Raw genomic sequence first — 17,311 nt, 5'->3', positions numbered from 1 at the left:
TCTGCCCTCCAGCCCTTCTTGTAGATGGGCGTCATGTTTGCTAGCCGCCAGTCGACTGGGACCTCCCCTGATAGCCAGGACTGCCGATAAATGATGGTAAGCTGCTTGGCCAGCTCCTCCGACACTTGTCTCAGTATCCTCGGGTGAATCCCATCTGGCCCATTTGTTTTTTGTTTTTTCCCACCCCACCCTCCCATTGCTTTCTTCAGAAACTGTTGCACACTGTCATTGAGCTAACTCAGGGATCTGACATATTTCCCTTGGACAAAGTATATGGCATGATTAATCAATGTATTTACATTGTGGAGGTAATTTTTTTTCTTTTTGTATTATAGCATTTTCTGTCACTGTTATGCAGTATTCATGCATTCTGGCTATCACGGTTATTTAGCATTGCTCTTTACTGCTTAGTTGTCTGTGCCCAGACAACAACAAAAGTCAGACTTTCTCGTTTCAGTCTGGAAGATGTTTCTCTGTATTGCAAAACCATTGTAATATTTGGCAGAACTGTTGGCAGTTTCAGCAGGAAAAAGCTTGAACTTGAAGGTGATGGGTCCACCCGCACAACCCTTTCAAAGCAGTTAACCTTAGTCTGTCAGTAGTTTTTCTTGAGAACCATTTTGGTTCTGGAGGGCTATGAAGGGAAGGTGCTTTTCTAAGTCTTTCACTTCCTCTCTCTCCCTCTACAGCCAGTCAGGCATGGTAATACGTAGTAGTCGTTCCATCCTTGGAGAGAAATTGAAGTGTATAACAGGAGTTTGAGATGCCTCTCTAGTCACACTCTAATCTCTTTTTAACTAGTATGCTTGAACATCTGTAATTTGGGAGATTGCTGCCCGTGCCAGTTTTACACTAATGAGTCAAATTCTCTGGTCTCTTCCTGCTGCTTTCCGACTTATCAGAACTCAGCAGGAATCTGCGTAAGGCATCCAGAAGAAATCCTGAAGAAATGAGATCTTTTAGCTTGAGAACAGCTTTATTTATGTTATCTCAGGGCCTGTGAACTTCTGTAACTTAACTTTTAATACTTAAATTAAAAGGAATTAGCTTTCTTGGTTTTCCAATATTCGCCTTATTTATATATTTTGTGATCCTGCATGTCAAATGTTATCACTTAAAATACCACTGAGTCCCCTCTACATTTTTTTTTTTCCAGTTCCATACTGATATGAAAAACTTAGCCAGGGAACAGGTCAGTAGTAAGCAACTCCCACATGTAGAGTTTAATCACATGATTTTGTTTACTAGTTTTACTATGCCATCCCATTTCCTAATTCTATTTGCTTTCCCGCTGTGAAAATTCATAGACTAGTAGGCATCTCCATCTCTGCTAACAAGAGAATTTTATTTTTAAGACCTTACTTAAATACAATTACTGTATCTGATTCAGTGCTTTTCACTTGGTTATTAAATACATTCTTTGAAAAGCTAAGTTACACAGGAAGTATCTTTCAAGTTTTATTAAAATTAGATGACAGCTAAGGCCAAAACAAGAAAATGGTTTAAAAAATTGAGGCAAAATGAAATATTAACTGATAGAGAGGGGGGGAAACATGGCTTGCTTTAACTTCAGAAACTAAGATTGGTTCACATTAAAGCCCAGGACAGGGGTAAAAACAACAATTTCACTAGCAAAGATCACTTATGCTCCTATGAATGTTTTACCAAATCCACCAGCAACACAGCATCAAAAGACAATTAATCTCTCTAACCTCTTCTTCAAAACCACGTATATACGCGGATATACAAAAAGCAAAGGTAGCTGACAGTCCCAAAGCTACAACAGCTAAAACAGCTGTGAATAACTATTAAATTTAACAGTAATATCAGCTATGATTCCTTTGACTATCGGTACAAAGGAGTGTAAGACTTACAAATACTCTGGGTTAAAATTATTTCCAGCTGTGTCTTGCTACTTGCAGTGGCAAAATGAATTTCAACCATATATTTTGGGTGACATCCAAAATACAGCGTTATAATTAGAGGGAAGAACATCCTGTCCAGACAAATAAAATAAAAGGTATCCAGAGGAGTAAAGCCAGAGGGACTGCACACAGCAGCACGGCTGAAAAGGGAGGGTGGAGGAGGACCCTCTGAAGGGTGATGAATACTGGAACACAGCTACAATTTGTGATAACATTTAACCCTTTGCCCTCAATTTAGAAGCTCTAAAACATTAAATAAATACCAATATGTCAATAGCCTAGGACAAACACAGGCTCAGAGAGAACAACACAATCCCTCTGCCTAACAGCATCCCTCTTTGTCTTCCAGCTCGCAGGAGCAGCCCCAGACCCAGAAGACTGTAACCCACGGCCGAAAGCTGCCGGGGCAGCCAGCACCTGCAGCAGAGGCTCATCTGCTCTCCGCTCGCCCTACGCAGCTGCCCCGCAGCTCACCGTGCTTGAAAGGTCCGTCCGCGAGCGCCGAGGCAGTATCTGGCACTGCTGCAGCTGTGTGGTGAAGTGGCTGGCGTGGATAAAATTATTCTCTCCTAGGGAAGGATTTATACTATATGTAGGACATTAAACAAACATATGCAGCTACTAGTTTGAGATTATAAGTTCGTTTGCCTCCAGACAACAGTTAGGTAAAAGGCAGTCTAGTTTTCCTTCACTTTCCCAACAGAGACAACAGAATTTGTTCAATTCAGGACCACAACGTTGGAAAGAAGTTCTCAGGATGACACACTGGTGGGAATTAAGGGGGAAACAGTATGCAGAACGGAGTCCAAAACAGGGTGGTGGTTTTATTCGGGTGGGCTGCCAAGCTCCACCTCAGCTGCTCTCTCACTCCCCCTCCTCAAAGGGAAAGGGTGAGAGAATGCGATGCAAAGGGCTCAAGGGTTGAGATAAGGATGGGGAAATTGCTCAACAATTGTTGTGACGGGCAAAACAGACTCTGTAACAGTGTCCATAGCACTTTGTCTCTACTGCTCCTTCTCTCATCCTCTGTGCCGTGGGGTCCCTCCCACAGGATGCCGTCCTTCCCAAACCGATTCCTGCGGGGCTGCCCACAGGCAGCAGCTCTCCAAGAACTGCTCCCACACAGCTTCGTACCACAGGGTCCATCCCCCAGGAGCAAACTGCTCCAGCACGGGTCCCCCACAGGCAGCAGCTCCCCCCAGACCCCCTGCTCCTGCGTGGGCTCCTCTCCATGGGCTGCAGCTCCGGCCAGGGGCCTGCTCCTGCGGGGGCTCTCCATGGGCCGCGGCCTCCTCCGGGCCACATCCACCTGCTCCACCGGGGGCTCCTCCACCCATGGAGGGGCTGCAGCATGGAGATCTGCTCCACGGGGGACCCATGGGCTTCAGGGGGACAGCCTGCTCCACCAGGGGCCTCTCCACAGGCTGCAGGGGACTTCTGCTCCAGCGCCTGGAGAGCCTCTCTCCCTCCTTCTTCAATGACCTTGGTGCCTGCAAGGCTGTTCTTCACTCCTCTCTCTCCCACAGCTGCTGTATAGTAGCCTTTTTTTTTCTTTCTCCTGTCTTAAACATGCTCTCACAAAGGTGCAAACTATATCACTTACTGGCTTGGCTCTGGTCAGCAGTGGGGCCCTTACCTAACATGGGGCAGTTTCTGGATTCTTCTCACAGAAGCCACCCCTATGGCCCCCTGCTACCTTGCTATGTAAACCCACTACAAACAGGGAAAAGTTAAGTGCATTCCCTTTAAGATCCCCATGAGTAACATTGCTAACACCTCCAATATCCATTACACTAACCATTTGGCCTGCAAAACCCTCTGAGGAAGGGACGCTGCCAAGTCTCTGCTTCCAACATGACTACCGCGAGCTACCTATGCCTCCATCCTGCCACTGCTCCAGTGCTGCCGGCAGAGGTGTGCGTCTTCTCGCGCCCTGCTCAGATCCACATTTCATTTAAGGAAACACATGCCAATTTTTTTATTTGTTCAAGTGTGCCTGTTATAAGTTGCCCCTTTAATTAATTTTCAGAGAGCATTGCATTAATAATAGAAAGGAATTTATTGAGTAAGCAACAGCAAGCAAAACAGCGCTGGGTGGCCGGGGAGTCTCGGCTCTGCCAACGGCGCGCACCTCACCCCGGCCAGGGTCCCCTTTTTATATCTTGGTAATTCCAGGATTACACAGCACATCCTGGTATGTTCTGCGACTGCGCGCACTGTTGCTAGGGGGTCGTCTCTGTCCCTCTGGTGGTCGTGAAGATGAAGGCCGTAGTCTACCTCGGCGTTGTGGTTCAACTTCTTTTTTTATTTGGTCATGTTGGCCCAGCATGAGACAGGAAGGCAGGATGTTGATACACTAGTTTAGCAAGTTATCAGGAGATGGTTACATGAGCTTTGCAGCAGGGTCTTTAAACAAAAGAGGCAACTGAGATGCAGAAGGAGAGAAGGGGAGGGGGTTCTCTTTTTTGTTACATTAAGCAAAAGAATTTTCATAGTGTCTAGCCAAGCATTATACAGCTCCTTACTTCAGCAGGGAGCTTTCACAACTCCCGCTCCTCAAACAGTACTCCTTGTTTTTATAATACAAAAGACAATGAACAAACATTTATTGTGTATTACAGTGCCTTGATGCTGCATGCACTGGGCTGCCCAATCTGTGATGCTGTAGCAGGCCAGGTGGTCTCAGATGGGGAGGTAAGTCGTCTTTGTTTGACCACAGCATCAGCTGGGAAGAGTCCAAACTGAGAGACCTCATCCCCCTGTCACCTCACCGTGACACCCAGCCCAGAGCACGGCCAAGCTGTGCTCGCTGCTGCACACCTGAGGCAGGCACCATGTTGTGCCACGGCTTAATCACCAGCAGCAATTTGCTCCTTATCACTCCCCATGCCATGCATTTCTTCAAGCTGCCTTGCCCTGCCATCCGAGAGCTACATTTTATTTCCAGCTCAAATTAAAGGCTGCCGAAATCCATCATGGTCTCGCCTCCCCACATGAGGAGTCAGCTCTTACCTCGCAGTGGGGGGAAGTGAAAATGGGCTCGGTTGCCTAGAAACCTGAATGAGCATCTTTAAGCGAAAAACAACTTCTGGGCTGTCAGTGCAGGAACAGAGTCCAGGTGAGGTGAGGGGATGGTGCCAGCCCCTGCGCCTTTCACCTCTGCTCTGGACAGGGAAGCCCTTTCCTGAGCAGACCTGTAGGTAAACAGACGCCGGTCTAAAACTGACCTAAGATTTAGGATTTTTAAACCACGTGGTTTCAGGTGCTGCTGCAGAGCATCAGTCCCTGGGTCAGGAAGGGCCCTTCCTACTGGGCCACAAGGGTTTGAGCAGCTCACACCCACGGGGAGGCTGTCATTCACTTAGCTCTGTGCTTGGCACCACAGGCATCTGCGCACAGAAAGGGGATCCAAAAAGCAGCCAAAGACACATCAAGAAGGTGTACAGTAACAACGTATTGTATACAGTGTTATTCATCCTACAGAAACCACGGGCTGGGTTGCCCTGCCCTCAGAAAGAATGAATTGCATTTGTACTTATGCAGAGCCCCAAACTATTTGTCATGTGAAATATACATATATATACGTACGTATACACGCACGCTTCTAAATTACAGCATTTTCTACGTATGTACTGAGGATGTTTTCTTTTAATTTACAGAGAAGCCCATGATTAATAGCGTTCTAAGAGAAGTCTTTCATGAAATTTGGTATTAGATCTCCAATCTGTTTCTATGAAAGATGTTTCTGATAATGAATGGAAGATCTTCAAGATATGCCTATAATTAATGTTCCGCATATCCTGCATGTTGGTTATGTTGATAGCTACGTCATGAAAGAATCTGAAAACCAGTAATTTGAACATTAGCTGAATTTTGAGCCTACCAATATTAAAGGCTAAAAACAAATAGTGAAAGACGATGAAGTACCAAGGCAAAGACGCATACCCATGAAGAGTTTCCAAGCTGAGACCTCAACTCCTTGAGCAGCTCCTGTTGAACGAGTGGATGGCACGGCCCTCCCACAATGAGGACCTTCCAAAGGGGGCCGAGCCATGCTAGGACTGCACCTCCCATGCCAGGAAGTCAGGGACGTGGAAATCACTGATTTGATTTTGCTATGTATCCATTAAAATGGGTGCAAGACATATTACGCTTCTACTGAGTTAAACAATAACATTACAAGCAGCTATGAATAGCTACAATCAAACCCTCTGTGCTTTGCCAATCAAAGCACGTCGACTATGACTAGCTATAATCAAACCACCCTTTGCATACAGGATTTTATATGAAAATAAGTATATTGAATTCTAGAGTCATTACTGTGTTTGTATTTATGTCAGAAAACAAAGAAATTGACCCCAGTCTGCACAAACCTTAGTATTTCTCCCATTTGCACAGCAGTATTTATTTCCCTATCTTGCAGGAACCCCAAAGGGTGCTGCAGCCTTCAGTTGTTCAGTAAATGATCAAACAACGCTCAGGCAAAAAGGAAGAATTCATCAGCACAACCAGGAGCTCTGTCCTGCTCCCTCTTTTTGGGTTGTCACTGCTAATCAAACAACGCACCTAACATGCACCCTGAATGTTCTGTATTAATGCAGCCATCAGTGCCCTGACAAAGCGGTCTCAGTACAATAAAACTTAAAGCAAGAGCCCTGTTCTGACACTTATTTCATGTTCAGCTATCCTTGTCTCAATTTACACCTAATTTAAAATCATCTGCTTGACACGCCGGATCACGTCGGGAAGCAAGAAAGCTCGTTCCCAAGTCCTGGCCCCAGACAAAGACGAAATAAACTCTGCTGCTGGCTAGCCCACCTCGCTACCCACCAAACTCCGAGCACAGAACCATCTGCACCTTCCCCCAGACGTGAGAGGGACACGAGCACAAGCGGCTGGAAGTGAGCAGCACGTCCTAGCACACCGGTGTGCGGGAGCCGGCCGGCAGCTCCAGCCCCAGCTTCAGTGAGCCTGCCCCCAGCTTCCTCCCCAGGGACCGCGTTATCAGCTCATTACCAGTAAAGGAGGTGAAAACAAGGGAATGGGACTGGGAAGTGAAGGAGGCAGAAATCAAATGAAAAATACACAGCAGCTGGTCAGTGAGACTCGATTTTCAAATCTAATCTCAGTTTGTGCAGTCAATGGGGGAGAAATGCCACAATTTGCATGACAAGAGCCAAGTGAACTGAATAGTGGCAAATCAATTCTATGAGAGAAGATAAAGCAGTATATACCTAATATATTAGCAGCCAGGTAGAATTCAATTCCCATAATGTCTGAAGATACTGATTAAAACTGACACTTCTGTATTATTATTATTATCGTTCCTCTTCCACTTAGGACTTGGAAACAAGTGAGCCATATAAAGATGCAGTTGTCTTCTACAAATGGAAACATACTCCGCTGTTGAAGAAAATAATGTCAAGTCCACATCCATTAGAAGTAACAGCCCTAGAAAATGTTAGACCCGTGCATTTCAGCATGTTACAAGGAATTGTGCTCACTTGGGCGCAGGTGGGGATTCAATGACTTTAATTTGTACCTATCAGTAGAGAAGTCAATAGTGTAGCTGAAAGGAAATATTAGTTCTTATTTGCCTTGTAGTTAAAATAATCAGCTAACACTGTATCTCTGACTTCCTTCCCACTTATTCAGATACGACTGTCAATGTTGACTTGCTGCTGAATTGAATAACCTTCATAATCACTACTGGGTTTAATATTAAAATATTCTCAAAATGGGCACTTGTCTTCTATAATTGAAAACAACTTTGGCTCTAACAAAATCTGTCTTCGCCTCACTTGGTCATTACCTCATTAAATAATTTCATTGTTAAAGAAGACATTCCGGTTGCATGAGCCTCTCTGATCTGACAAGGTAGACACGTTGAGGACACAAAAAAAAGAAGTATCTACCTGTGATGTTGCTGCCTTCCACTAAGCAAAAGGTAATTGAAAAGAAAAAAAAACACCCAGTTAGGCATGCTGAAGAGGCCACACTGCTTTTTTTAAACAGTGAACGTCTTCAAACATATTGGAGACAAACACCGAGGGAAGCTCAGCCAGTGCCAGCGCTGTTTATGACACGTAATCTATTCAGTGCAGCACTAGAAAAGGACATTCGACACATCTGAACCTCATCAGTGCCAAATCCTCTGACATTGTTACCAGTCCAAAGAGAAACCCCTGGGTCCCACTTTCAACGTGGCAGATTTCAAGGCAGCTTTTCCCTGCGACGCGCAGAAGCCAGCCAGGAGCTCCACCAGCTTCTCCTCAAACTCCCTGCACTTCCAGGGCCTGCACACAGTGGCCTCTTCACGGTCAGTAGCAACCTGCCACCACATGGCCCCAAGGCAGGATGCCCTCGCGCTCAAAATTTGGGGGGTACCCTTATGGGCACTGGGGGAGGCTCATGGAGCTGGGGGATACTGGAGGTCTCAGCCATGTCTCCACAGTAGTGGGGTCCCCCTGGGGTTGGGCAGGCCCCTGGCAGCTCACACAGACATGGGGGTGTCCAAACCTGACCCATACACCAACATTTCCTTCAGCGGGCGTCAGACTTGTAGTCATACATACTCGTCTCCATAACCAACTTGAGATGCAGGTGATGCTTGCTCCCTAAAGTGGAATTGAATCTTTATCTGCACTGTAGCATATTATGCCGCGTAATATTTACAGCAGTTCTGCTGTCACAATCATGAAAGGAAACAAATCTTCTGGATTTAACGATGAGGATAAGGGGGAAAAACAGAACAAAACAAGCGCAAACGTGTCAGCAGCAGGGCGCTGAGCCCAGTTCCCGTACCCAAAAGTCAATGCATGATAGGGTTTTGAACAAAAAAGGCTATTTTCCCAGTTTGCTTCTGATAGTTCCTTTGGGAAATAAACCTTCACAAAATTATTCCTCAGATTTTTTTGTTTGTTTTGTTAATTAACAGTGCAAGGTTTATATCTCTGTGGTTGCTGAATGGAGGCTCAATCTCAAAAAGACATACCAAGATTTTTTCATTATTATTTTTTCAATACATAGAAAAAAATCTATAAATACATGATCTAAAATTTGGTTATCGTGACAATGTAATTATGTGGTCCTGCCTTTAAACTGATTCAGAAACAGCTTGGAGTACACATTGCAGAAATTCAGATCATTTTTGCTTTTCTGATATTGGTTATTCACTTCTAATTTTCTGGGTGGTGGTGAATGAGAGTCTATCAGCTCCCAGCCTGGAGCTGCACAGAACTGGACAGAAGCATCCCACTATGCTGGCAATGTCTCAGCTAAATGTTCATGCTTTTAAGAGGAAACATGAAATACTACTCATTTTATTGCCAATTATGCAGGCTAGAATAAATGAAATATGAGGGAAAAAAACATTTCTAATGCCATTAAAATATAGTGATGACTAAACCAGTTTGAACAAAAGGAATTAGGTATCAGGATGACTTTTTTGTTCACAAAAGCCAGATGAATAATGTAGGATGAATAATTTATAAGCCAAATTTCTAAGTTACCAAGAATGGATTTTATTTTACTCACAGTTTGTAGATAACACCACCACAGATCCTATCTGAAATGCAGAGTATTAACAGTTCACAAATTAAGGGTGCTAACCATTCTAGGTAACCAAAATTCAACCAAATTCAACCACTGAAAGAAGTATTTTTGCCTTCCACGTCGTACACATCACTACCATTTCCTCTGCAGTGATCATATGCACCGTAGTCTCTCCTCAGCCTCTTTTTCCAGCCACCTGAACAAAAATGGCACTGTAAGGGACCTGGCTTACCTTAAAGTTACTACAGATTAAAGAGAAAAGGACCAAAATATTTGACCAGGTTTGCAAAAAGAGGCAGGCAGCAAGCCCCAGCCCAATAACTCATGTTGACAGGTAAGCTGCCTGGCATGATGGGTAAGCTGCCCGGCATGACCTTGCTCTCCTCTGACAGCCCCAGCGGTCAACTCCTGGCACTCCACCAGGCGCGAACACCGTGTAATATGCCCTCATGCAGTATGCATGGCTTCATGCAGTACAGACTCAAATAATAATTATGAAGTTTGCTCAAATCCTACTTCTTATGAAAAATATTCTCGCCCACAACCTCCTTAGATAGACGACTGCTACGTTCCTGCCAGGAACATGAGCATGTGATTGATTAAACCAGGCCTATTTCTGGGTGTGTAATTAAGAATGCCTATAGCAAGAGTCCAGATAAAGGGAAACATTCTCATAGAGACTTAATGAAAAAAAAAATCAAAGTTCTTATAATTTGTTCAAATATATACCCTCTTCAGCTTTCAATGTTTAAACTGATGATTGACATCCTAAATGCCGTGGCTATTCAGATACATCCCAGAAAACCTGCCCTGAATCCCTACCTGCTGTGAGTTAAGAGGACACCTAAATGTTTCAGGCCAGGCGAGTGGAGGTAGAGGAATACAACCCCCAGGGCAGCAGGGCACTAAGTCCTTCGTTGTGGCTGCTGTCCCACTGCTGGTTTGTTAGGAGGAAACCATACTCCTCCTCAAAATCGGCTATGGCATTTAAAACACACATATTAAACATCAGTATTACATGACAGATAACGAGCTAAACTAAGACATTAACAACAGGAGCCATGACAGACAGGAAACTTCCTTCTTTCACATATTTAACTAAAAAAAAATGTATAAAATAAATGAACACATACCTCAGCATCTTAGGTACTGTATTAAGAAGAATGGTGCAGGTTAACATGAAGCTACAGCTTCAAATCACACAAGCTCCTTTCATAACACCTGTTTACAAAAAATTACATCTAAAAATAATTAACTCCTAGGAATTTCAACTAGCTTTGCTTGCAGGTCTTATTTTTAAGAAGGCTGGTATTAACTCTTTGCTCTGAAGAGTTCAATTCTCGCTTGATTAAAAATAGTACAATTAAATCTGTTTCTGCCAAAGAGGGAAGAAAGTAAATGTTTTTCTAGTTAGCGGAATTTTATATCTGCTAACTAATTTTGTAGTTAAATTGGGCTAAGTGAAAGTAAAACAAGGCACATTTTCTGTGTCCTTTTAGGCATAAAAAGCTGTGTCACCCCAGCAACAACAAACTACCTGAGCACATTGCTCCTGGAAAAGGAGAGGTTTTCAGGAAAGCTGGTGAGCACTGCCAAGAATCCATCTGAAAAGACGATGGAAATGAGAGCCATTAAATGACCAAGGTAACAGCAAAAAGAAAACTAACGCAGACTAAGTCCGTATTTCCATTGTTGTTTTCACACCACTGATTTGCTAAATGACCCGGCAAGGACGGAGCACATGAGGGCAAGGGTGCAGCTGAGGCTTACAGCACCTGAGCTCATTTCTGCCACCCCATTCCCGTCCCCTGCCAAGCACATTATGGAGGATGACACTGCTGTCTCACAGCTCCACAGTGCTGCTGTTAGTGCACCAAGCTCCAGATCAGGGCAGGCTGGCTTTACCTAATGTATGAGTCACCCAGCAGCTTCTGCCACCGCCTGTACGATTTCATCAGCTTATTGACCACAGTTAAAAAATTGATCCCAATTGCTGCCCTTCTAGGCCAGCGGAAATTCAATATTCTGTCTGGAAACCCCTATTTGCATTGCTCAGGCACACCACAAGCAGCTGACAAGGGGAGCTTCCAGCAACAGAGCAGGGAGCCTTTCACTGACAGCAGCACCACGAGCACCAGGTCCGGGGCTGTCTGCAGAGAAGGAAATGCTGAGGAACAATATGACAAACCAGTGCAATAGATGGGGAGAAGGAGATAATATCCTTTAGTATCAGTCAGGGGCTTCACCAGAAATACTCCTGCCAGATTAGTTTCTGCAGCTCCCTCAGCCACCAGTTTCAGAAATGAGTGGTTCGCTGCATACATTTACAATGAATAATAATCAACTGCTCAGCTTCTCATGCCTTTTTTTTATTATTATTATTCCTTAATCTTAATGTACCAGCATTCATCTATCGCACATGCTTTTCTGATAACAAGGCTTGAAAGCGAGGATCACATGCAAACATCAAACAATACATGCAGAAGAAACGATCCTGGTGTTTCGTTTGAAAAAAGCATTTTACATGTTTCAATTATAAATGACACTATTGACAGAAGTGCAAAATACGTCTATTATACTTATGTGCTGGTTTGCCACTGCCAACCCGAATGAAAATTGTATTTTATGTATATATTTAACTGTGCAATATGAGGAAGTATAATTCCAGTCTTCCCTCCACTCAGTTCAGAGGCACTTACTAGTTTCTCTTTTAAGTCATCCATGTCTTCGTGATTCTTACTGAAATTTATTTGTTGAAGGTCTCCTGAGCAGCAAAACAGGCAGACAAGCATCAGTTAAAAGAACCAAAGCTTTGAAAAGTCAGAGTGGTCACAATGATCTGCAGTTTTCTGCTGCATCGCTCTGCATCAGACAAGTAATCCATCGTTAGGGGCCATTTCCAGGAGCGGTCCATCTGTGCTCAGCATGACGGCGTTGATGGGATCCGTGCAGAATCTTTCACCTGATCTTCAACAGCTCCAGAGAAAAATGATATTTTAAAAGGTTTTTAAAAAGAACAAAGCCAATAAACTGTAAACTGCCATGCCTGAAAAGCCATCTCTTGACATCTTTGGTACACCTAAGTTGTATTAGTTGCCTTCTGCCACGCGTACATAGCATTTAATAGGATGGAAACGAATGAAACAGAATAGGAGAAAATGGATTTTCACCCATGATATCAAAGCACAAAAAAAAATCACAGGTAAGTGGTTTTGGCAACACGCGTATCTACAGTTCCTGAACTCTTTCTCATGTAATCCACACGTTCTAGCACAAATGCCTGAAAGAACAACAAGACAACTCCAAAGCATGAAAAAACCTCCCCATCCACTCTCTATCCTTTCTTGAGGAAGACTACAGGCAAAAGCCCCGAACCCTAATGTCCAGCAAGGGAATCCTGTGGGAAGTGTCTGATTGGAGGGGAAGAGAAACAAGCCAACTGCTACTGAACAAAATGTTATACAGACTCAAGACACCATAAAGGCTGATGGGATAGGAAATCCCTTTCTCGTATCACAGACGAGCTGCAGGAGAGAGCAGGGAAGGCAATCGCACTGCTGCTGGCAGGACATTCACCAAAAACACATTAACAGTCTGGGGGTCCGTTCGGACATTCACCAAAAACGTAATAACCGCCTGGGGGTCCGCTCAGTCATTCACCAAAAACGTATTAACCACCTGGGGGTCCGTTCAGACATTCACCAACAATGCATTAACCGTCTGGGGGTCTGGTTAGATTCAGAACACTGAACTATCACGGATAACCACCCTCACCCTAGTTGCATTAATGAGAGCTATCACAATGCAATCAAGTATGGTTTATTACAGCAACAGATAATCAGGTTCTTTTGGATTGCCGGTGATAGTGACTATCTGCAAAAGCAAGCTAGTATGCATGAAATACACAGGTGTTATAGATGTTATAGATGTTACAGGTGTTACAGGTGTTTACAGGTGTCACAGGTGTTATAGGTGTTACAGGTGTTACAGGTGCGCAGCCTAGAAATAAACGCGTTAAAAGGATCAAAGACTCTATAGAGATTTATAAGCAAATATTCAGATCTCACCCAAAGGCGTCCCAATGGGGGGGGAAGAGAGGCTCAGCCCGTCGACTGATCCCAGGAGTCAGGAGGTCCTAAGGATGCTGTATGTCCTCGGGATGGTATCTCCCCTGACGGTGGTATCTTCCCTAACATCCCCTCTCTCTTGGGCCAATTTATATTATTTTCTATCTTTTAGGTGGAGCTTGAGTGGCTCTAGTCAAGCATATCTTAGTTATGATTGGTGTAAAGTTTTCCCGTCTCCGTTTAAAGTAATAGGCTCCAAGAAATTCAGAGCGCATGCTCAGTGAGGGGTGGTCGCACCTTGGAGGCGGGTAGCTTTTGGGATGGAGGTGTGTTTTGGTATTATAATGATATTATAATGAGCAAAAAGAACACTAGGGTACAGCATTTGTCAAAACATGACAGGTCTTTGGCTTAGGGTGGCAAAAAGTGCAGCTTTGTGCACAAGAACAATCGAGGCCCCACCTGATTACAGAGCTTAGCCGTGGTGTCTCCACTCCACTCTACGCTCCGTGGTGTTCCTTAGGGCTAGCACACCAAGTTTCCCCAGCGCGATAGCATCTAAGGTTGGGAGCCTAGGGAATGCTCAGGTAATGCAGTTATGCCCTACCCTGAAAGCCTCTCCAATGCTGTACCTTTTCCTTAAAACTGTGAATGCTAGTTTTATTTTCCTAGTTACTTCAGGCATTTACACCACATAAGCAGATGTAAAAGTGAAGATATCGCTCAAGGCCAACGCATAAGGGAAGGATGAACAACTCGCTGGCAGAAAATAAGGCAAAGATAAGCAAAAAAATCCTAAATACTGTCCAACATAAGGTCAAAGTCCAGGAAGGTAAAAAGTTTAACCTCCTCTTCCTTGTTGCCTTCATCCTGAAATACCCCTGCCCTCGAACATCAGGCTACATTGCGCAAGCACAACTGGGAGGAGCTAAGGGCGGGGAGTTTGGAAATGAGCACTACTAGGAAGAGGTCCACCTTCTCAGGGAAAAGAATGAATAAGTATTAGAGCTCATGTAATATGTAGCAGTATTCACGTATAAAATTGTGAGAGAACACTGGGCAGGTGCACACTTTTTGAGGGAAGCTATTCCCAGTGCGCCTGGTGCACTGCAGTAAAGTATAACTACTTTGCAACCCTATGGTTGTGGAGTCACTTCCACATGTCAGCATTACTAGGACAAGGATACGAAGGACCTCAACCCTCCCAGAGCAGCGGCTGTAGCCATTCACCAGCCGGAGCTGGGCTGGTTCTGGGACACTTGCAGGGCAGACACGGAAAAGTGGAAGACAAAACCTCGAGTGGTAGCCAGGAACAATGTGATGTGAAGGCTCCCGTTGGCATAAACACAGGTATCTAATCCCATTTGATGTGTTCTCAGGCATCCAAAGAAACCATGAGGAGGGAACAGACAGGATACAGGGACAAATGGAAGACCTACACCAGTCTGGAGTTCATTCAACATTCATTAGCTGTATCAACAAGGCCACCCTGGACTTGAACAGGAGGGGGTGGCTCAGCCACGTAGTTCACGTGGAGAAACCTGAACATAGACCAAAGTTTTGTGCTATGGAAACATAGAGCGGGAGTATGGCAGTCCATCAAGATTACATGGACCAAAGGTAGTGAGAAGGGTCAATGTGTAAAGGGACCTGAAAATAGGTCTCTATACAGAGGCAAGAGACACGAGCAAAATAGAGCTATCCATATGCTTCCCATAACAGACACAGCAACATACTGTGTCCACCAGGGCTGCCAACATTGTTCCTTCCAGAGCTGCACCATGAAGCAAGGTGGGGGTTGGTCTGTTCTCCCACCTGCCTGGTGACAGGACGAGGGGGAATGGGCTTAAGTTGCGCCAGGGGAGTTTTAGGTTGGATCTTAGGAAGAACTTCGTTACCGAAAGGGTTGTTAGGCATGGAATGGGCTGCCCAGGGAAGTGGTGGAGTCACCATCCCTGGAGGTCTTTAAAAGACGTTTAGATGTAGACCTTAGTGATATGGTTTAGTGGAGGACTTCCTAGTGTTAGCTCAGAGGTTGGACTCGATGATCTTGAGGTCTCTTGCAACCGAGAAATTCTGTGATTCTGTGATGAAGGAATGAAGGTGGCTTACCTGCACACACCACACTGGCAGCTTCTCAGTGATTACAGTTGTTGTCACCCCATGGCCTGGCCCTGCACTCAGAGAGGGCAGTCTCTGAGCCTGTGCAGTTCACATCATCAAGCCAGATGGGGTCATTCCCCAACCCAAACTGAGCTGCATGTGGAGCCCAGATAGCTGTACCACAGCCCAGTTGCTGGCACACCACTTGTGCATCATCCAGGTCCCAGTCATCATCACACACACTTCCCCATTGCTGGTTATGCAGCACCTCGACTCTCCCAGAGCAGCGGTTGGAGCCGTTCACCAGCCGGATCTCAGGAGGCTCTGAAATGGAAAGAGGCAGAGCACGTCATCTTTTGGTGGCAGATCTGGTAAAGGAGAGACCAAGTGCCTGATATGACAGCGAGGGGGAATCCCCACTTGTTCAGCATCGGCCTAGCCTTGGAGTTCAAGATTCACATGTGGGAAGAGCAGTGACATAGAGAAGAAAGGAAAAGCAATCCACTGAGCTCCTGCAGTGTTGGAACCCACAAGCTCATGGGCAGATGATCAACAGCTACCTGAGCACACCACACCAGCATCTTCTCCATGGTGGCAGAGGTGGACTCCTTCGGGCCTGGCCCTGCACTTGGAGAGGGCAGCTTCTGTCCCCGTGCAGTTGACCTTGGCCAGCCAGATGGGACCATGTCCCTGGCCAAAGTAAGCCAAGCCTGGAGCTGCAGTTGCTGTCCCGCAGCCCAGCTGCCAGCACACCACTTCTGCGTCACGCAGGTCCCAGGCATCATCACACACCATCCCCCATTGGCGCTGCTCAAGGACTTCAACTCTCCCAGCACAGCGGCTTGGGCCGTTCACCAACCGAACCACCTCTGGTTCTGAAACAAAGGAATACCCCCAAAAAAAAAAAAAAAACCTTCAGGAAGAGTTGGTGGAGACAAGCTTGGGCATGGGATCTTGCAAGAGATGGTGACTCTGTGCTCTGAGCTCCCTGATATCATGCCTTTACTAGACGGGGATTCCCATGAGACTCAGCACAGGTTTTTGCACTATGGGAGCTCCGCAAGAAGCTCAATGACTATTCACTCAAGCTGAAAATGAGCCAGGAAAAATGGGAGAAGCAACAGTGATGGGATCCTCCTCGCAACGCTTCTTGGCAGCAGGAACCTTATTATCATCCCCTGGCCTTCTAAAGAAGACACGTCCGTGTCTAAGCAGCCATGTAACCATGCCACGTACAAGCCTGTAACTGTGCTTCCCCCATCTGCATCAGCATCTTCAATGGAAGCATTTGAGTAAGAGAAAGACCTGGACATATTCAGAAGAAGGTAAAAACAGGATTCATCCCAGAAAGTGTTTCCTGTGGGTAATGTCAGGATATCCATATTCAAACCATAAACATAAGAATGAGTTTCAAAGGTCTGCTAGGGTGACTGCATCTCCCTCAGAGGACACATGCAATGAGGAAATATTTTTTTTAAATTACATTTATTTACTCTAGCAAAAATGTTTGGAGCTGGAGCTTCATTTAGGCTCGTACCCTGAGGTCCCAAATAAAGCTAGCTGGGGGAAAAGTGGGTGCTTCACCTGGAGTCCTTGATGCTAAGGTGGGGAGAAGTATGTCCTAGGAGAGTTCAGTTCTCACTGAGACCCTCATAAAATCAG

General features: G+C 45.2%; 1 protein-coding gene across 1 annotated transcript in view; it reads right to left on the bottom strand.

Annotated features, from left to right (window-relative positions):
- Nucleotides 1-14,703: 14,703 nt before the first annotated feature.
- LOC137846087 (deleted in malignant brain tumors 1 protein-like) overlaps nucleotides 14,704-17,311 on the bottom strand; it is a 40,189-nt gene continuing 37,581 nt past the window's right edge. The window contains exons 9-11 of the mRNA XM_068663759.1: nucleotides 16,210-16,300; nucleotides 15,659-15,973; nucleotides 14,704-14,796 (exon numbers count right to left, since the gene is read on the bottom strand). Coding sequence (XP_068519860.1) covers nucleotides 15,684-15,973; nucleotides 16,210-16,300 — 381 coding nt within the window. The 3' untranslated portion in view covers nucleotides 14,704-14,796; nucleotides 15,659-15,683. The remainder of the gene's footprint in view (nucleotides 14,797-15,658; nucleotides 15,974-16,209; nucleotides 16,301-17,311) is intronic.

This window comes from Anas acuta, chromosome 30 (assembly GCF_963932015.1).
Source record: "Anas acuta chromosome 30, bAnaAcu1.1, whole genome shotgun sequence".
In the NCBI taxonomy this organism is placed as follows: domain Eukaryota; kingdom Metazoa; phylum Chordata; class Aves; order Anseriformes; family Anatidae; genus Anas; species Anas acuta.
Note: the sequence above shows the minus strand (reverse complement) of the source record. Positions and strands in the feature narration are given on the sequence as shown.